Source organism: Pseudonaja textilis, chromosome 1 (assembly GCF_049901715.1).
Source record: "Pseudonaja textilis isolate UNSWEBS1 chromosome 1, rPseTex1.2, whole genome shotgun sequence".
NCBI classification, from domain to species: domain Eukaryota; kingdom Metazoa; phylum Chordata; class Lepidosauria; order Squamata; family Elapidae; genus Pseudonaja; species Pseudonaja textilis.
This window is the reverse complement of record NC_141990.1, coordinates 155185380-155207816: the sequence shown is the minus strand read 5'-3', so window position 1 is coordinate 155207816 and position 22437 is coordinate 155185380. Positions and strand designations below refer to the sequence as shown.

The 22437-nt window shown below is 38.0% G+C and overlaps 1 protein-coding gene across 15 annotated transcripts in view; it reads right to left on the bottom strand.

The window, feature by feature from the left end:
• Positions 1–7881: 7881 nt before the first annotated feature.
• TFAP2B (transcription factor AP-2 beta) overlaps positions 7882–22437 on the bottom strand; it is a 63967-nt gene continuing 49411 nt past the window's right edge. For 5 of the 15 annotated variants that reach the window (XM_087919337.1, XM_087919331.1, XM_087919334.1 and 2 more), the window contains 2 exons: positions 16949–17208; positions 7882–15181 (listed from right to left, as the gene is read on the bottom strand). In XM_087919337.1, the coding sequence (XP_087775463.1) occupies positions 15141–15181; positions 16949–17208 (301 nt within the window). In that variant the 3' untranslated portion in view covers positions 7882–15140. Of the gene's footprint in view, positions 17209–22437 lie in introns of all 15 variants that reach the window. The other 10 variants (XM_087919340.1, XM_087919341.1, XR_015740670.1 and 7 more) reach the window with 9 other exon arrangements.

The following is a 22437-nucleotide window of genomic DNA, read 5'->3' as shown; positions in this document are numbered from 1 at the left end:
ACCACATTAGACCGGCTTTGAGTAACGGCAAAGCGGGAGTGATCTTTCTGTAGTAATCCACACCCGCAGGTCGCTTTACGAATCAGCACCACCGGGGAAAGGCGCTCGCAGGCGAGCCCAGTCCCAGCCGGCCTAGGGAAGCTGGAAGGCGCGGCTTGGCACTCCCCCCCGCCCCTTTCTCCATGGAGGACACGGCCTGCCCCGGCAGGAAAGGCGGGTCGCCGGAAGAGCCGTCGAGCTTTGGCTTCCAGATTCTGGATTTGCTCCCGCTGCTGCCGTAGCGCAGGGTAGAAGGGAGGGGGAAAGGCTGCGGCCCTTTCTTGGAGTTTCGTGCCAGCCCGGGCTAGAGGCGAGGCCGCCCCGGTTTCCCTCGCTCCGCGTGTTCCATCTGGAGAGTTGAGGAGGCGCAACTGCTCCTGAATTGCAGCAATTCTTGCAAAAGCTTCTCAAGCTCTCCTGCCTAGGGCCGGCGCCGAGCTTTTGTAAGCCTCGTAAATGTACCCTTCGTTTCCTCTTTCGTTCGTGTGTATAAAAAACGTGTTATGAACTAATCCAAATAAAGCGAATTAAGTTTCGATTTAGTAGCTTGTTTTCCTTCGTTTTGAGGTGTGGGACGCGAGGCAAAAATTTTCCAGGGATTATTGGGAATTCGCAAGCCCCGGGCGCTGAGTTCCTTTGTCAATAGACCATCCAGCCCTGGTCCCGATTATACTACTCAAAGGTTGCTCAGGAGATAGGATGGGGCCTTTCCTTCTAATCCTTTGGGACACAGCGAGACACAGGATTGTGTTGAAATGTCTGCGGGCAAGACAGTTTCAGGCAAAGTGAGGCCTCCCCTTCTACAAGTTGCCTCTCATTTAAGATACGATTATTGTTAAGCAAAACCTAATGGGGAAGCCTTAAAAGACTTCTCTGCAGTGAAAATTAATTGCAGTAAGAACATTGTTTTCGATGGAGAAATCTTTCCAAAATTAATATTGGCTGTTCCCAACAACATGGTTATTATATTGGTGTCACAGTTTGCCATGTATTTCACGAATCTATTACATCTGTCTTAAAATCTTAGGGAGATCCCATTGTTAGCATTCCTGAGATTCTGAGCAGATCACCCAATTCAATGGCAAGCTGATCCCTGAACTTCCTTTTATCCAGGGGACTTTTGGCTGTATTGTTTAAAATTAATAATAAGGATCCTTGACTATTGCCAATTCCTAAACATCGGAGCCAAAATTCAATTTTGTTGCCTTTACTGCCATTTCACTTTTCTCTGAAGGGAAGTAAATTTGTGAGGCCATGGTCCCAGTGTCATCTAAAAGAGCAAAGCAAATATCCCCATGCTTGGACGCGGTTCTCTTAGTTTTTTTATTATTATTTATATTTGCTTTACTTGTTTGATTGTATTCCACATTTTGATCAGAAGCTCAGGGTAGCCTACCTAGTGCTTCTTCCTCCTTTTCCCCAAAGTAGCAACAACAATCCTTTTGGGCTGAGGGAGACTGATTAGTCCAAAATCACTTAGTTGGACTTCAGCCAATACATGGCTTCTTTTTCTTAGCAAATGTGCCGGTGGAAGTAGGCACTACGGTAATTTAATTTGTAAGAAGGATATTGGTTATTGTTACTTTTATAGTAGAATTTACATCTCCTTGACAAAAAACCTCCAACCCAACAGCTTTCAAGTGGGCTGAATTCTCCTAATTTCTTCAATGTGTGTGTATGTATGTGTGTTCTTCCCTTTCTGCTCATAGAGCATGACACCAACAATAAAAGATGAAAGGTTCAAAGCTAATAAAAACATTAAACATAATTCAAACTGGAAAGAATTTGGGCTGAACTACAGGCTGTGCCAGTTGGGATTTCAGTTGCTTCCTTGAAATCAAAAAGGAAGCATGTAAAAATCCAAAGATTTCCTTAAATCATCTTGCTAAGTAATTTGGTGTATCTACATTTGGTGTATTCTTAACATTGGATTGCTTCTCAATTCTCCACAGAAAAAGCTTTCTAGAAAGTTTATCCACAGACCTCCTCAGAGAAAATCTTAGGTTTAAGGTTTATCCAGAAAGTGGGTGATAAGATATTTCAGCTTGTTTCCTTGAGCTGCATAAAGATATCTATGGAAATGTAAACCTCAGCCTCCCAAGGAGCATATTAAGAAGTGTGGAAGTTTTCACAGACCAACCCGTTTATATCAATTAGAAACAGGCATTGGTACCTTGCCCTTCTAAAGAAAACATTTATTCCTGGAGACAAGAGAAAACAAAACGAAGAGATAAGGAATTAAAACATTTAAAATATTAGTCTTACCAACTCCTAAGCATCATCTTTGGTAAAGGAGTGCTAACCATCTGATGACAGCAGGATTCTTCAATAAGAGCTTTTGAAGATTAGGTCAGACTTAGGACACCACACAGTTTTAAACACACTGCTTACACTTCAGATAGGCTTCAGGTGACAAGTTCTTGTACCTGCTAAGACTAGGCTAGCTAGAGAAACCATTATTTACAAAACTAACAAAATTCTCCAGGAACTTTAGCAATGGGCAAGTTGAAGGGCTGAGGTGGGATAGTAATACTTAATAAGGCACAGGGAATGGATAATCATATAAAATAGGTCAAAATAAGGATATTTATACATCTCTAAGAAACATGATTTTGGTTTAAGCTGTGTAGGGCCCTGGATCTAAGATTGTTTGCAGGTTACTTTGGGCATAATGGTTAAGATTTATGGGAAGTGGTGGCCAGTCATATTTAACTACACCAGACTCTCTAAGTATGTCCCTCTTACCAAGGGCTAATTCCACTTAATATTTCTAACAATAGTGCAGGGGTCAGAACAAAACTTTGAGGAGTAATCCTATATCTCTACTCAGGAGAAAGCATTTTGCAGAGAGATGCAGAAGTTTGCATATTGGAGGCAGTAATTCTTAAAGTGAATCGCCAGCTCTTTTAGTCTGTAGTTGTAAAATGAGATGCAGGTAAACTCAGGTGTCTTCTTGTTTGGACTTTTATTCAGTTTTCCTTTTCCCTGCTGCTTCTCTCCCACCTCCTATATTGTCATGGAAGTAAAATCCCACTGGGTTCCATAAAAGTTGCTATCTAAATTTGCAGTCATTTCTATTGGCACTGTGCCAGGTCTTGCAAGTTTAAATTGGACAATCCATTTCTAGGAAGATACCTGGACCCAATAAATATCCAGGAGAGACCACTGGGGGAAGCAGCTGAAAGAGTATGCTAATCCTGGAAACCAGTTTCTGCAGGATGAAAATCAAAAGTGCACTTTCCCTTCTATCATGCAAAGGAAATTGGAGTTGAACTGGATTTCATCACGATTTATAAACTGCATGATGGTTGCCTGTACCAACACTCCTGTGCTTATCTCTAGCTGAGACCATTATGGTTGTGAATTATGGGGTCTAGAATCCAAAATACTGGAGAGTGCTGGTATGGGGAGATAATTTTATGTGGTGGTGGTAAATCTCTTCTCTCTCTCTCTCTCTCTCTCTCTCTCTCTCTCTCTCCTCTCCTCTCCTCTCCCCTGTGTGTGTGTATTGTAGTGTGTGAGAGAGAATTAATGCCAAGGTAATAACTGATAGAACTAGAAATAATCTAAAAGGCGTTGCAGCTTGCAGTTTTATTTGATAGTTTCCATATATATTTTAATGGACTGTTCTAAGGGAAAGGAAAACTTGTTGGTAAAGGTGAATGTTAATGGATGGAGCTAAGAGGCACATATTTTTAAAGATTAAGCCTAATTTCAGCCTATTTAATATACTATTCTGATTTAATCATACAAATCCTAGTAACAATTGTTTGTTTCCGAGTAAATCTGCATAGCTCTGCAGTCTTAGATTAGATAGTGCAATTTATTCAACATTTTTTCATTATCCTAAAAAAGGTGTAGTTTAACTGAACTATTTAAACAAAATTCATTTGATTATATTTTTCTAATGAGAATAAGACATTAACATTTTACTGAAGTGGACTGATTATACCACATCTTTCCCCTTATTTAAAACAATGCCAATTATGAGTGCTTAATCGATTGATACAGTTCTTCAGATAAGTCTTTTATAATAGTAATAAATATAAGGTTATGTACCAGAGGCACATATTGTGAGACATGTCAGATAGAAGTGAGTGGGACTTCTCAAATATAAATTATATGTTACAGCACACATTTGCCTGTGATTGGGGGAGGAGGAATAGAGGATTAATTTGCTCCACTAAACTCAGGGATAAAATAAACACTTGGTGAATCCAAGCTTTCAATCTTTTGTCTTCATTGCAAACAGATCAACAAAGCAGTAAATGTTATTGATTTCAATGGAATGTACAAGTTAGGAAATAAGTATTTTCTCAAAGAATGAAAGCAGAATTCCTAATTATTTCAAACTGGCTGTTCATCACATTACTCAGTGATAGTATTTACAAGGAAATCTTAAAAAGCTAAGTTCAAGTTAAGCCTAGAGGAGAATTCTCCAGGAGGTTTTCAAGGAACAAAATGCTCCTTATAAGCACCCTTGTATATACATTAAGGCAAAGCTTTAATGACCAAATTGCCACTTCAAACAGAGAAAATAACAGTTTAGTGTATGCCTATTCAGAAATAAACTCATTTTTTAATAAATCTGTTTAAAATTGTAACAGGGCACCACATGTAAATCAAAGTTTTGTTCTAATTATCTTTAGATAGTCATTCTACAATTTAATTAAAGATAATTCAGGCCAAGTTCTCCTTGGAAACCAGTCCTCTATTCCACTTAAGTCAGGATTAAATTTGGCTAGATAAGAGTTCTTCTGCCACCACATTGGAGGGCATTTACTATAAATACAAAAGCTGAAGTTTACTAGAAAAGCTTAAAGCAGAGTCTTTTTTAGATCGTGAACTCTTGACCCAATTCTGTCATAAGAAGTCAAGACTGTATTTTACTTATGGAAACATCCAAACTGTCTTTGCCTCACTTTTCCAGTAAGAGTAAAATCTCCTGATTGGAACTCAGCTCCTGGCAACATGGCCCTTGGCAGCAATACTGTTGTGGTTTCTCATTGCCTTCTGAGGTTGTTTTTTTTTTGTCAACTTCACAGTATAATCTATAGCCCAGGGGTATCTTGTCAACTCCCATTCAAATAGTAATTGGGTCCAGCTTAGAGATGGAGATGAGCCCCATTCAGCTAGTTGCTGCCACCTGTTTTAGGGTTTCAACAATCCACACTGCAGCTTGTGATGTTGCTGTGGCCATTTCCTCTTAATTGATTTGAAGCCTTTTCTAGACTCAACCAAACAACCCTACACCCTTTCAAGGCAGTTTTATATTGCCACAAGATTGTCAAAAAAAACCCACTATTATAAATCTCTAATGTATACTTTATGACCTCACTATGCCAAGGATCACATTCCAAGGGGCAATTAACTGTAGATAAAAGATATTTCGTTCTTTGGGGTACTTTTGATTCTGTTTCTCCTGTTCTATTTGCTACAGTGGCAAAACCTGCATGAGAAAGAGGCATTTGCTCACTGTCTAGTAGGAGGTGCTATTGTGCTGCAAGCTTAAAAGAACTTTTTCTCAGTCACAAAAGCAGCCTTCTTTCTATGAAGCTCTAACGGGATTCGTTTTCATTAACTAACCCGTTTAAGAAAGCATCATGTCTACAAAACTCTACACCTCAAGAAAAGCGTTCCAACATGCCATTATTTTGGTGCCTGCCAACCATGTTGGACTTCAATTCTGCGAAGGGATTGTTGAGTGGGGATTGTGAGAGTTGTAGTCCATGGCAGCTGGAGACCCGTTTGGAACAGGTTGGTTTGGAACACTGGGCTCAGAATTATTCAAAGAAAGAACAAGGGTGAATGACTGGATTTTGGCACAGTATCCTACAAAATGCTGGACTACATCTTCCATCATCCTTCATCATAGACCATGCTGGGAAAAAATGACAGGAAGGAGTTATAACTGAATATCTCAGGGAAGCAGGCTTGGCAAAAGATTGCACAGATACATCATATGGAAGAAGCAAGAACTTCTGCAGAAAATTCATTTGGAACAGGAATTACAATTCGTTGAAAAGTAGTGAAATGTTCTGGTTTCTTTCCCGCTCCCCTCCCATCAGAATAAAAAAAATGTAGGCATGCATATTATTTTGTTTAGAATTGAAACGGTATGTGTATGCAATGCAAATTTGTACTATTCCAAATATTTGCCCTTCGTTTGGTCATATTTTCATCCTTTCTTTTAAAAAGGCTTCCACCTGATAGATTCGCGAAGGGCCTTTTAACAAACTTCGGTTACAACATGCATCGTTTCCAAGAACATCAAAGTAGATGACGTCAGTCCTATGATGCACTTTCAAATAAAACTTGAGGAATGCCCTCCTCTCCTCCGCCACCCCGATATTTGGGACACTGAGTTAATAAAAAGGTAAACCGCGTAACCGGGGGGAGGATTAAGACGAACATTTTCGTTGAAATGAAAACGGAAAGCTTCCTTCAGTCTTTGCCCTCAACTTACCCTCGCCTTGAAATGCAAAAAAAAAAAAAAAAAGCTTTCTTTGGCAGACATCCCGATGCGGCAGTTTGCTGGGCTTGGTCTCTTGGGCTTAATCCTCTGCACAATCTGATTGAACCGCCAAACTGCAATCCTAGGGCTGAACTGGGGTTTTTCCTCCGCTCCCCTTTTCAAATGAGCAGCGTACGACCTTATTCACCCATACGCCCGCACTATTAATTTCAGTGGAAAATAATACATTGGGGGCTCCTTCTCATTGGTGGATCGTGTCCCTTTTCATTTACTCGTGAGATTCTTATGCCCTCCCGAAAGACGTCTAAAAACGGGCAAGGATTTATTTCACTCTATAAAGGCCACTTCCGTTAGCGAGGAAGTCTCTTACACTACAGTATCACTCGGTGATATTGCCGACATTACATTATTATATTACTATATAATATTATATATAACATTATATATTATATTATTATATATATTATTAAAGGCAGCCGACATTACGACTCAAATCTTTTGTTTAACTCCAAGTGTGCGTGTGTGTGTGTGCTTGAAGCCTCTCGGCGCTGGAGTCAATCCCAGAGAATTCGTAGATAGATAAAGAATCGCTCTAACAACGTGCTCAATCCTATCCCCGTCTACTGAAAGAAAGAAAAAATCCGAACGATTCCAATGTTGGGAATAAAACTGATCGAACTCAGTTGGAATTACTCCTGCGTCACCCGCGGGGATTCAAAGCTGGGCTCCACAGAAAGTAAACAGGGTGAAATTCGGGTTACCTAGCCGCCGCCCCCTCATCGCCTCGACGAGGTTTTGCTCCCTTGCCTGGAGCTCAGGCTTGTCAAGGCGGTTCCGGCCGAGCGCCCCAATTGAAGTGACAGGTATCAAGGCCCATTTCCAGAGACGGGCCAAAAATCCAACGCGGTCAAAATGGCTGTCTTTAACCCAACCCCGTTAATTTTCCCACTCTCCGTGTTTTTGTCACCGTTCTGTTCATAGGCTCAACCGTGTAGCCGCTTGGCGAGGTGGGCCGGGCCGCACTTAAAACTTGAATGTGTCTGTGTGTAGCAAGTCCTCCCTGACACGAAATAAAAACTCGAGGAATAATCTGCGGTTTCGGCAGCGAGAGGCTGACTACTCTCAGAGCGGTTAACAAAAGCTGCATCTGCCTGTAAACGCCGGTTTGGCTGGAAAGGCAGCAGGACTGCGGGATTGGGAGCCCGGACAATCCGCCGCCCCCGGCTCCCTGTCTTGGGTCTCCGCACACCTGGGCGGCGGTGCGGAAGCAGATACTCTTCAGGTGGGGGAAAGGGAAAGGGGAGGTCTACTTGGGTGGGAAGAGACGGTCAGCAAGCTTAGACAAAGTCAAATGGCCAAACACTTCTGAGAAGCAACGTTTATTATTATTATTATTTTGCTTGTTTTGGTTTTCACCGTAGAACCAGGTCCTGAATTTCCCAGAAGACCAGAATGGGAAAGCTTTTTTGTTTGTTTTCTCGGCTGCAGAAGTAAATCCATCTTCAGCACTGAAGCAGCACCAATGTTTTGTTTTGGTTTTTTGTTAAAAAAGAGAGAGGGAAAAATCTGAAGAGGAAAATACAACAAAACACAACAATCTTTTTATTCTTCTTATTTATGTAAATCAGGTCATCACTGGACAAGAAACCAAGTTCTACCCATTACCATAACAGTTTGTCCATAAAGAATGGAGAAAAAAAATCAGATTGGGTACTATCTAGTATCAAGCGCTTGTATATTTTTTTTGTCTTTTTCTCTATTTGATCTCAACCCTCCCAAGATTTAAATTCCCCACCCATTCACAGAGGTATAGTCACAGATAAATAACCCCCAAACTACTTGCTTGCTGTATTTACACAATCCCATTAAATTAAGCATAAATAAATATATACAAACTCATCACTGAATACCTTTCCCATTTTTTCACCCACCCCATTACTTTTCTGGAAGAGACCCTAAAACAATTGATATTTTTTCCACTGTTAATGGAAAGACTATTCAAGAATAGGAGTCAGTTTTACTGTTTTGAATGTTTTGTGATAACACAAAAAGAAAACGTAATTGATTTCCCAGCCTTATTTTTTTGTATAAGAATTTGCCTCTTTTAGCTTTACTCTTTGAGTTGTCAGCTCTTCAAAATTCACTGTGGGAGCACAGATTCCTTTCTATGCTCACAAGGGTTTAAACTTTCCTAGAATGGGTTACAGGTCCAGGCTCTTAGCCACCCGTGTTTTCTTTCTCAGCACACACCATTGTTCATTTTAAAATGTTTCTTTAAAAAACATAAGATAGAAAATTGGAGAAAACAAATACCAATACTGGAAAATATACACTCACACATATATTTTAATAAACATATGGCCGAGAACATACATCAGTGCAATTAAAGCATCGATTTGTTAACTGCAGATAAGTTGTTTTTTAGAAGGGTGGAAAATTTTAGTCAGAGCTGTCCCATAAAAAAGGGGGGGGGGGCATTCAGTGCTGAAGACATGTTGTCATCCTCATTGGATAAAGGAGGAGACTCCCTTAGAGACACTCTTTCTGGGTAACAAAAATCCACTACATGGAAGAAACAGCTAACAAATCTTCATTGTATCTCTGCTGCCATCTAGTCATCCAGATTTTTTTTCAACCAGCTATATATTTGATTTAACAATATCTTTTTAAGAATCCCATGCTCCATTATTTCTATTACCACACAGCAAAAGAAAGCCAAAGGTTTTAATAATACATGGAAATGCCTCTAAGGTAAATCCAGTTGGAAGACTAGGGATCACACCTTGGTCTAACAAGCAACTCTAGAGCAAAGTGCTTGTAAATTGACTTAGCAGCTAGTTTGTTCCACTAGTGGATAGTTATCCCTACCATTTTGGCAAGTTTTTCTTTTAATGAAAATTTAAGCAGATAATTGGGCAGGAAAGAGGGGACAAGGATGGAATGGGAGGATGCCTTTAAATTATCAACAGAAGATATTTCCCCAAAGTATTTTTTAGATCACCAGTGATCATTCAGGGCTTTATGTGTGTGTGTGGGGGGTGAGATTTAGGGTTGGGTGATGGTTCATTCCTCCCCCCCACACACACACATTCTCTTTGAAATGTCTTGAAATGCTACAGTCCCATTGTCCTTCCCTAGCAGTCATGCTGCCATTGTAGTTCCATTACTATCTCATATTGCCCACTCCCCTCTGGAAAACTGCTGAGAACTCACTCAGCTAACTGGATGAATTGATTGAGGCAAAGGTAAAAAGAGAAGGCTATGAATTCAGAGCTTTCCTTCACTCAGACTGATTGCCAGCCTGGGCATAGGGAAGTTGTACTTTCCCATTTTCCTTCCATGTCTATGGCGGATGCCTTACAATAACTTATAGTTTTTCCCCAGGTGTACCAAAGGGGTTGCAATAGAGAGCTTGGACAGAAAGCAAAGGGAGGCCATTTCAAAGAGAAACCACCCCAAGGGAAAAAGTCAAAGAGTCCTTTCTTTCAGGATTGCTGGTTTCATTTAAAGGAATGTGAAATGATGTGAAAAATTGTCCTATACTGGGCCACCAATATACTAAACCTAAAGTGAAAGAAAGTTTCACTTAAAACAAATTTCAGAAATTCCCTTTCAAACCATTTTCCTTCAGATGCAGACCTTAAATACTCATGACTAATGCAACCTTCCTCTCTAAATTACTCTAGAAATCAAACAGAATGTTTCCAGTAAGGTGATTCTATTACTATGTGGCTTGGAGACTTTATCTACTGCAAAACTGGCCAGAAGACAGTAATAGGAAAAGTTGCACCTGTTGAATGTGAAGCTGCTGACAGCCAGAAGAAGCAACAGGTGCCAAGAATCTCTGCTATTCATAGCATCAATTCTTCTTACATCATGTAGCTGAAAAACAGACTGGTAACTATCAGAAATAAGATTCCTGGGCGAATGCTCCTGGGCAGTGCCATTGATGAATGATGCTAACTGTTTTGTCAGAACTGGAGAGCTATGTAAAGGGATATTTCAAATTACCCAAAGATTACACATGGTAGCACACCTGTTTAGCTTCAGAACAACTACCAGTGGTCTCTCTTTTAAGTTTTTTTTTTGGGGGGGGGGGGTATAACAAAGCTACTCCAGCCATATGTGTATTTATTCAATACAACAGAATGTTTAAACAAAGGAGAACAATTTCCAAACATAGAACAAGATGTACAGGAAGCACAAAAGCCTGAGTACAGTGTTTGGCAAAGTATTTGTCAGTGTGTTCCAAATTTAGCTTTTAAGTGACACAACCAAGTAGCAGCCAATCTTAATTCTATAATAATGGAGAATAAGGTTGATTTAACAATTGGGTTGTTAAAGAGGGAGACAATTACTTTATTTCAAATGATATTGTGGGAGCGCTTGATAAAGCCTCATGTCATTTCTATGCCTGGGAGAACCTGTTCCACCAAAGGTTATGATCTATTGCAGGTCATAGTCTTTGGTGAAATTGTGTTTAATTTACCCTTTAAAATACAGTTAATTTACCCTTTTCCAGTCTGATCAAGAAATCTTAAAAATGGAAAAGTCTGAACACTGGCTTCTTATTCAGTTTGTATATTCTTCTTTTTCTGTCAAAAATCTTGTGCCTTTAATGGCTGCTTACAAGAATTCCAGTAAGTGCAGCAGATGAAGCATCACAATGCAGAGAATGGCAAAACTTCACATTCTCATCAAGGAACAGAAATGAATGGCAAGAGAACCAACAGTGGTAGATACCTGCTTTTAGCTGCCACAGATGTATATAATTTCAAAACTATCATTTTTCAACAGAATTTTCTCTGAATTTAGGAATACTGGTTTTCCTATAGATTCTTTTACGGTAGTTTGATACACAGGAATTTTCAAATAGCTTCTTCTGCTAAGGATTATATTGTGAGCTACTTTTAATGATATTGAAAATTCGTTTCTTCCTATTTAGATATTAGCTGTGACAAGAACTTCATTCCTACTCCCCCAAGTCTGCAATATTACTGGGGAAATTAAATGAATTAAAATGACAATACTATGTTTTTCCCCATGTAATCAAAACATTCAGTTTTCCTTGGACATTTTAAAGAGTTTTGATCAAATATATTTTTTTCTACAACTACAGTCCACGGGATACCAAACTGTTTCCTCCAGTAATACAATCCTGCCCTTTAAGCAGGGAATACAGTACAAAATGTACTATGTAAGACAAAATTTTGTGCACTGACTTTATGATGCAATTCTACAGATCAATAGTGGAACTGTATAGGTAGTGCTTAAATATTACATGGTTTTACAGGGATTAGAAAAGTGAGTCATGTTTTTTTTTTTTATTTGACCAAGTTATCATTGATTCATAAATTAATCTTACCATAAATGTATCTCACAAATTAATCTCATGTGATTTATTCATGAGATTTAAATAGTAGCAATTACTTTTAAGACTGTATTGATAACTGCTATTTTAATACATTGCTTCAAGAAAAAGTTGGGTCCTGCAGCTGTGATGTAACAGTAGCATGGGCAACCAATTTTTTATATGCTTGAGTAATTTACAAAGTTCTTTAAAAAAAAAAACTTAAAAGTAGATGATGGGTCAGATTATTAGCTTCTAGGAACACTGCTGGGATGATGAATAAAATTACCAAAAATAAGAGATGGGGGAAGAGTAGGGCTTGGCATAGCAAAGGATGGATTGCACAAAATGTATCTCTGAAAATATGAAGATGCCAATCAGTGTGTAGACAATACTGCTCAATCCATTTGTGCATTCTGCTGCAGGGTCACAGAATCTGTTGGTGATACCAAAAAACAAAACAAAACAAAACACCTTGTGAAAGAATATTCTCCTGGAATAGTTAACAAGTTATTGGGGCAGAAGATCCTATCCAGTAAAACCACTGGCACTTCTTTCTATTTCTTTCTGTCTTTCATATGCATACACTAAATTAGTTTGAGGTTCAGCAAGCTGAGATAGGGACATGCTTATCAAATAATGCCTCTAAACGCCTGCTCTTTAAAGCTAAATAATAACTGGTCTTCCCATACCCACCCGAACATAATCTTTCAAATTTTATTCTGAAACAGCAAATCAGGTTTCTCTGGGTTGTTATGCAACAAACTTTAGCAGCATTTAAAAGTAAAAGGCAGGCAATTCAGTAATCGATATCAGTTACATGTCCATTAGGAGCAAAATATCTCCTGATTAGCTGTTCAACTTTTCAATTCTTCTGCCTCAATGTCTTGTTTAATTTAATGATAATCTGTATCTTAGGCACAAGCAGTTGAATTTTAAGTAATGGAATATTTCCTCAGCATGCCTTTTTAATGTTAATTCAATTTGGATCTTTCATGTTCATATCAACAGGACAAATAGTAAATTATTTTTATTTTGCAATAGGGAACTTGCTATATTTATAAAATTTGGCAAGAAAGCCTAAACTCAGAGAAAAGAGAAAAGCAATCAATACTGCAATTGCCTTCAAGTACTATAAAGGATCCTCTAAAATAGTATGAACATAAAGATCTATTGTCTTCCATTTCTTTCTTTTTTCTGAATGCTGGAAAGGACATGACATACAAACAAGATACAATTTTCAAGTATGTCATATAAAGAAAGTTATCTTAAAAGTATGCTGTGTAATCCAGTCAATATTAAGCACATTTAAATTCCACTGGTTTTAATAGGATCAAGTCAAACAAATACTCATTTCTCTGAAAAATAAATTAACAAACTGGGTAGATGGAACTGCAGTTTTGAATTTACTGTGTTTCATGATGAAGACGTTTCTTTTTCCTTAGGGACAGTTCCTACTAAACTGCAATATTTAATATATTAACTATTTAGCCTGTTAATTGCCTTGATAAATTGGGCAGCTTTTTTTTAAAAAAAAAACACTAGTACTCAAGACAGCAAAAATAAACCAACTTTTTTTCCCTCAAGTAGAATAGAATGGCTACACTAATATCACACTCCAAAAAATAAAACATGTATGTTGTTGTCTTCATAACTATTGTTTATACTATATTCCTAATTAAAATGAATATCATATGGAAGCTCAGTTATTCAAGTTCTGCAACAGCCATGATCACAATCTTATTGTAAAAAGGCTGTGCTTAATCAACTCATCCTCCTAAAACATCACTGAAATTGGACAGATATGAATTAAGACCAGAATTTAAAGCTGCTCCTACAACTGAACTAATAGTTGGCATTAAATCAATTCCTATTAAAGTCAATAGAACTGCAATTTTAGTATTTAGATATTATATATGGATGGAAGCTCCACAGATTGATGAACTTTCCTGCCTAGATAAATGTTCTCAGAAACGGTGCCTTAAGATGTCCATAGACAATAGACTCCTATTTAAGAGCTTGGGAACATGTCTCAATAAAAACAACTAAAAAGGTGAATTCATGACACCAAAATCACTCAATGTGAAAAAATAGTTTTAAGTACATCTTAATTGGCTTGGCTGGGAATTAGGAATCACAGGGTCAGCTTACAATACGTAATTTAGCACCTATGGTGTATAGCTTCCTATATGGAAAAACTACTGATAATTATAAATTAAGAATATTTCAAGCATCTGCACATTGATACATTTCTGTATATATGCTGCAAAAGATGCAACTATCTGGCATATGATATGTGTGGTTGCTTCAAATGAAACATTAACCACTGCTGTATTAAGTGATCCCAGTTTATAGTATCAAATGATCTAACTTTTACTGAAAACTGCAAGTACCCAAATAGCATTTGAAAACTGCATTTCAATTTTTTTTAAAAAAAATTGACTTCCTCACGGATGAGTAGCCATAGGCCCAAGCCTTCAATGTTCCCTTAAGTGGAATTAAATTCCACCAAAATTAATGGAACTTACAGCCATATAATGTGTTTAGGATCAGGGTGGCAGGCATAATACATCTTTATCCTATTCTCATCTTCTAGAATGAATTCAGTGAGGCCAAAATGAAGCATAGACACAAGCTGTTGTGACAAAGGGAAACAATCTTTCAAAATGCATGAAATACCATAGCCACTGTCAATTCAACAAAACCTTTGCAAAGTGATAACATACAGCAGGATGACATTCATTTTCCCCCTAAGGGTGGTTTCTTTTCCTACCTACTCCAAAAAAAAAGAAGTTGAGTGTTTTTAAATGTAATTCATACTTAATCACTGTAAATTATTGGAAAATGGCCAATTCCTCCTCTTCCACCCCAGGGTCAAGATAACTATTTATCTTCCAAGTCAAAATTTGCAACACTCCTTTGATAACTAGGGGAAATAGATCTCCTTAAATTTAGATACTAATTGAATAATGAGCCATGATTCTTATTACCTTCTCTAAAAGAGGAAATATATTTAACAAATCTGCTTTTACTCTGTGCATCAAACACTATTGCCCCACCTCCCAGTTCTCTTTTTATAATTTTGGAGGACATAGTATTTGCTTCTAAATCAGCATCATTTGCTCAGTTAGTGAAGCCTTATTTAATCTATTCCCTTTGAGCTTCTTTAAAGAAGTACACCTGCAGAATTCCAAAACAACTGACTTTGATTTGAAAAGGAAAAGTGTCAGAATTGTGGATTTTCATCTCAGTACCTGATGAAATGTGTACGGAGCTCTAGTCCTCTTTGAAGAAGCTCATAAGCCAAGCGGGCAAAGCTTTGGGAAACAGAAGAAAATTAAAAAGGTGCATACTCCTGAGAAGGTTTAACATACTTATCAAGACATTATTCTTATTAACATTTCTGTAAAAGAACAAAGAGTGTGTCTGTGATCTGAGACATTTTAAAGAGAGTCAGTCATTGCTCAAATTTTAGTATAAAAATTTACAGACTGATATCATTATCTGTGACATTATCTCTTCCCATTACTGTTCCCAGTCTAGGAGGCCTATCTGCACTCCAGTGCAATACATGAATCTCTTCCATACATGGATTTTCACTTTTGTCGCACACACTTTCATTTGTGCCTCTTGTGGGGCACTGCGAACCCTCCCTTCAATAGGACATGGTATTTCATAGAAATGTAAAAAGGTAGTGTTCCAGGTGAGAGCTCCAGGTGTATTTTAGAAATTTTTTTATCAAACAAACTAGATTACCAGTTTCAGGCACAGGGCCATTTCAGTAGTAACATTTGCCCTCCGTACAACAGTAGTTATGAAAAAAGTTGCAATTGAAAAGAAAAGGCATGTTGATCTTTATATCTGTCCACAAAAAGAAATGTTCCTTTTCCCTTTCCTGTTCTTCACAGTTGTTGCATGCCTGTGCAACATTTTTTTCCACAGGTACAAAATGTTTACTTCATGATAGCCGTATTTTATTATGAAACAAAGGGTTGACTCTTGTCAGTTATTTGGTTTCAGACTTAGTCATGCTGAGTTGTAGGTCTAGAGTTAGTAATGGCTAGTATTGATTACAATGGGTCTCCTCCAAATATGACCAAGTCTGGATCCAATCCAATACCTTAATGGAGCATATATACACAAATTATACACATCCTTATGGATAGAAAAAAATGATTATTTGCAGCCCCCAAGTTTCAGGATTAAATATGTTAAGCGGGCAGCATTTGATTAACACTTTAGGTAGGTATCCGGAGCAAGCAGAGGCACCTGAGAGCAATCCATTAGCTCTTCCACTTACTCATCCATATACTGTAGTTAGTTTACATTTGAACATTTTCACAGCCTGAATCCATCACCTCTGTGTGTAGTTACTAATAATTCTTCTTAATGACTCATAGTTTGGACAGACTCAGATTTCCCCCTTTCTTCCCACTATTAGAAAATAATTTGGCCAAATGCTACTGACCAATTTGAGGCCCCAGCTACTCAGACCACACAGAGAGGGAACAGCAAAAAAATTGCACAAAATCAGGAAACGTGGTCCGAATGGAAAATCCAATATAAAATATATCCATCCCTTAGGTTTTTCTTTCTACTTTAGATAGGTTTTTTAAAAATAGTAATAATACAGAAACAGACTGTGTACCTCGGCTAACATAGCAACATTATCAAAATGATTCTTCCAATAAATTATTGATTGCTTTTATCTGTTATAATTTCATCCCCACCAAAAATTATTTTAAAAAAGTATTGTGGGATGACAGAAGTGGAAAATCCTGGATGTTATCTTCAAAAGTTCCTTTGCCATAGCCACTGAGCCACTCTTCCTGTTCCACTGTGCGCCTCTGACCTTATTTTCTTTTTTAAAATTACTTGCAGATGTGACCTACCTAGCGTAATTCTTCCAAACCCAATCCAATATTTTAAAGCTAAAATTAAATGTTTTTCCTCCCAAAGGATCGCGCTCAATCTTTTCTTTCTGTTTTACCCCCTATTTTCATTAGCTTGCTTTCTTATTTTCTCTCTCTCTCTCTCTCTCTTTCATTTTCTGTGCTTTTCTTCCTTGTCTCCAGTTTTACTACCTGGTCCTTCCCCAGAAGTGTGCCTGTTAGCAGAGTTGTTGTTCAAGAACATCTTGTCCATTCCTTTGAGAGCTTCCGTCAGGTAATTCTGGAGAGCAGTCAGGGCAGCACAGATGGCTGGGGAGCCAAAGCCGTGAGTGATGAGACTGAAGTGAGTCAAGCAGCTCTGGATCCCTGGCTCCAAGATGGGTGTTGGTCGGCTATTGCCAATGGGTGTCCGGTCTTGGGCCAAAAGATCAGTAAATTCTTTACACATTTGCCTAGAGATGAAGAAAGCAGATGACAAGAGCATTAGACCAGTCAGGATTAGAGAACTCTGATGACTATCAGTTTTTGTTTTTGTTTTTTTTTTGGGGGGGGGGACCCTACAAAATCTGACAATGAAAGCATTATTTCAATATAGTGAAGAAATTTCCATTGAATTCTATTTTAAAAAGCGAATTTGTGTAACCAAATATCTCGCTTCCAATATATTTTGCATTCAGAACAATGAAAGCTAATTAATGATCTTCTAGACTGTAAAAATCAGGACAGTCATAAGACAGTGGTGATGAGTTAGAACATTCTGTATCTCTGCTGCTAGTAATGAACTGGGTTTTTTTGTTTGTTTGTTTTTGCAGCTCAGTTCTGGTAGCTATAATAATGTAATAAGGAGAAATGTCCTTATGAAGTTTGACATTTCGGGTAATCTATAGATCACAGAGATACAAAAGCTGACTTGCTCAAGTGAACCAATGCATCAAAGAATGGTTAAAGAGGCATGCTGGACAATTGTCTAGAATTCTTTTATCAGCATACCTGCACAGAGTTTAAAGAAAAAAAGTAAAAGCTCCTGAACTTAATACAGATACAGTTTTCTGCAAACAGTACAGGTTTGGTATTGCCTTCTTTTGGGCCATTTTTTAAAAAACCTTCCAGGCTAGTACACAGCCCTATTAGTCTCTCCAAGATTTAATCAGAATGGCCGTTCTTAGTTTTATAATTCAATTTCAGCTTTTTGGTTCCATCAGCCAAGGCAGACTAGGTTTATACGTTTCATAGCTTGTTTAACCGTCATTAAATAAAGTACTAGTGACTGGCTCTTCACCATAAATCATGGTTCACAAACTATAGTGGCTTGGTTCACAAAACTTGCTGGCCCCAAATTAAACAAATTAATTCTTAAACTTCAACTAACAGGTACTTTGTTATTTCTATGACATCCTGTGTCTGGACCATCAATTTGAGCAGGACTATTATGACAGTAGTTTTATTTGCCAATACCTAAACATTATTAATTAGACAGCAAGAGAAATAAGGGATCTTTTAAATGTGGTGGGAGTATATTTAGCCCTACTATTGTACTATTATTGTTTACCATGCATTGCATAATAATGTATAATACACCATACTGTTGGATAAGTTCAGGACTTGTGGGAAAAACAACCGATAAAATGAGCATCTTGGCATAATATTGCATGCATGTACCTAAGAGATTTAGTTAATCATAAGGCCTGTTTTCTCTTTCTAATCAAATGGCCAGATTCTACAGATTCCTTTCTGCAAAGAGAAAAACATCTGTGGCAGAGGAACTGGGGCTGGGAAAAGTGCTAGGAGGAAGCCTAGCCAAAGATTACACAGGGATTTAAAGCTCTCAGAGTCATTGAAGATGTTAAGTGAGCCATATATTGCCACCTAAATTGTGACTGCTCTATTGGGACTTTGGTTTAATTACATAAAGAATAGTGTGGTAATTCAATCAGATCTTTCCTGATGTCTCTCGCTGTTCCAAGTTTACCCTCCATGTATTTGGGATGGGTGAAAACAGGAAGATCTAAGATACTGTTGCTAAAGCAAGTCCATTTTTTTCTGTTCCTTGTTTTTTGTCTGTCTATCTGAAGACCAGAAAGAGAAGTTGATTGCAGACTTTTGCCACCAATAGCCATGGCCAAAGTAATTCAATCAACTACTAAACATAAGTACAGTACAAAACTGTAGTTAAGACAACTTTTTTAAAGTCCAATGTAGTCCTACAGTTGAGACCTATACATCATATGAGATAATCTTACATCTGATTTACAGTAGCACAGAGTATGGGTAACATTTAAGTAATTAAATACCAAAAATGTCATATACTCTGAAGACTAGGGAGGACTGTAACACAGCCTTATTTCTCACAAGGTATTAAATGGTGTAGGGTCTCCTGCTTGGGTGTGGGTTGAACTAGATGATGTACAAAGGTCCCTTGCAACTCTGTTAATCTGTATCTATGAGCATTAATTTTTGTAAAGAAAATAACTTAACAAACAACACCTCAATTTCAGTCTAAACTGGTACAATTGTTTTTGTTTGTGACAAGCAAAGTTTTAAGACTATTTTATAGATACAACTTTGATTTACTGTCCTCACTCCTAGGGACTAGTCTCATTAAGATGAAAGGCAGATGTTTCCATTCATTAAAGTTTATACATGTATGAATTAGAATCCTGTATTGCCTTCCTTAACAATAACTATTTATAAGGAGAGTTGAAAAACAATAATGCCAGAGATACCAGAAGTTGTACCTTCAGTGTGTCTTCTGGACTTGGAATCATTATGAGAATAGAAACTTTAAACAGAAAGAGCTTATATTCTCAAATATGTATTAAATACACACACATACAATATGACACTGAAAGCTATGCAGGTTGAATTCATGCATAACTCAGAAATGCAATTGTTTCCATTTTATTAATTTATTTAATATCTCTCACTGATGTCAATAATGCATAGAGGGACTTGGATATCACAGATTTGCATACATATTTTATTGATATTACTGTACAGCTACCTATCAGTCCTAAACAGAATACATCAGCATGCATACATACCCATATAACAAACATTCAGTTTAAAAGAAGTACAATTCAAGGTGCTGGTTACCACTTTTAAAACACTACAGGGCTTGGTGCCAGGGGTTTGAAGGATTGTCTCTCCCCTATTATATCCCTCTGGCCCACCAGGAAAAGAGAGCAGAGTATCTTCAGGGTCCCATCGATTAGGAATGTACCTCTAGTGGGACCATGAAAAAGGGTCTTCTTGATGATCGCCCATTCTCTACAGAACATCATCCCCCCTAGGTACTTTTCCAAAAGACCCTAAAAATCTGATTTTGCCAGTCGGCCTGGAGGCCACGAATGGAGATGGAGCTGATCAAGTGGTTGATTTTGCTGAGGCCATGGTTGGGTGAGGTAGGATTTTTATGTGTGGATTTTTAAATGTTGTCAGCCACCCGAATAAGCTGTGCGTGAATTGGGTGGCCATAGACCATGAGTTCTAACTCTCTGAGGGAGAAATATAAGATATAAAATAAAATAAAAAGTAAGTAAGTAATAAGTAGGACCAGTAGCAGGCACCAGAGGTCATTCAACTGTTGGATTCAATTCCCTACAATTTGTTTTATTTTAATTTATTTGATTAGCCTTAGAACTGTTTTTGTCCCAATTTCTATACTAAATGAAAAACTAATTATCAAGAATGTTAAATCCCATTGACTAATGGATACATAACTATTTTGACCTTGCTCTTAGTTCTGATGCATAGGAAAATTCAGACAGAATGTTAGTCATGCTACTCATTAATGTCCCACTGGTAACACTCTAGTTCCTTCCATGTTGCTCAAGACTTCAATTAGGCAAGCACAGTGCCAAAGTAAATAATCAGTAGAGTAAATGTGTCAAATTTTCTACATTCAACGATTTATGCTGACTATAGAAAGTTGATTAAAATTGACAAATTGATGCAATCCAGATGCTGAGATGACAGATATGCCAGTGAGATGGGTGCATGCCAGTGTAATCCATCCATTACACAAACATTTAGAAATATGGAGCAAGGCAATTGATTTTAACATTCAATTTTCTACACAGGGAAAAGTGATTTACTGGAAGGCACTGTATATAAATAGTAACCTCAGCATCAAATGAAGTTATAAATAAAGCTGTATTACAATATGATGGCTAAGTTGTGATAGTTTGGAAGTGACGGCAGGTGACAATGAAAATTTAGAGAATCCTACTTGTGGGTCTCAACCAGGGATGGGATTTAAATTTTTAACAACTAGTTCTGTGGGCGTGGCTTAGTTGGTGGGTGTGGCTTGGTGGTCATGTGACTAGGTGGACGTGGCTTGGTGGTCATGTTATTGGCTGGGCATGGCCAACTCAATATCACTCATATCGAGGCACGCATCTCCTTGCCTGGCCTCTCAGGTCTGAGGATGCTGCAACAGTCGTAAGTGTGAAAAATGGTCATAAGTCACTTTTTTCAGTGTCATTGTAACTTTGAATGGTCACGCAAAGTACCAGAAGAGGAAGGAAAAAATACTTCAGAGACGTTCCAGAGACAGGAAGTCTAGTCCTGCTAAGAATGTAATAAGGGTTAACGGAGAGGCAGTTTCTATAAGCAACACCAGAATGTTTCTTTCCTGCCTTCCTTACAGGATTAGGCCAGTGATTTCTTCTAACAACCGGTTCTCCAAACTGCTTAGAATGTTAACAACCGATTCTAGCAAATAGATGCGAACTGGTAGAATCCCACCCCTGGTCTCAACCGTTAGAAGTATTCAAACAGTAAAAAATTAAAAATTAAAATGTTAATGTTACATGCCAAATGATAACACATTTGCATCTTCAAAGACCAAAGACAGAAGTTGGGGTCCACAAGCAATTGAAGTTTTGAGGCATTAATATTGCCTGACCCTGCAGACAAGGGCAATTTAATTCCAATCACATCTAAAAAACATCTGGCCAAATTTGGGCAAATCATTTCTCAGTCATCCATATATCTCTTTAAATTATGCTGTCAACAAAGCAACCACATTCTAAGGCACAAAATAAATGAGATTTCTTTGGGACTTGCCTGCAAGATAGAACAAGTAGGGAAAGAGGCAGTACACACTACAAAAGGCCTAAGTCTGACATAAAGCACCAAACAATATGGGCAGGGGAGCCAAAGGGAGGCATAAATCAAATAAACGGAAAAGCTATTGTAAAAGTTTCAATGGGCTAGTGAAAGACATCTAAATATAACCACAGATTTAATATTCCCCCCTGCTTGCTCCCAGCTGCTCTAGTAAAAGAATCAGATCTATGGATGATTAACTGTAAATATTGGGAAACATGCATTAAAATTTATTTTGTCATCTTGAATGGATAGCTACAAGCCAGGAAGTCTACTGAAATGCAGATTTTTATGTGAAAGGGAATTAGGCCCAAGGTCAACCTTCCTAAAGAAAAATGGGGCAGAGAAAGTAGCATGTTCTCCTAGGTCTATACAATACAAAAAGTATGGTATATAAAATCATACATTGCAACGTCCTACCTGTCAATGAATACTTCAGCTTCAACCATAACAACACAAGAGCACACAATAGATACAAACTCAAGGTTAACCGCACCAAACTTGATTGCGGGAAATATGACTTCAGCAACAGAGTGGTCAATGTCTGGAATACTCTACCTGACTCTGTGGTT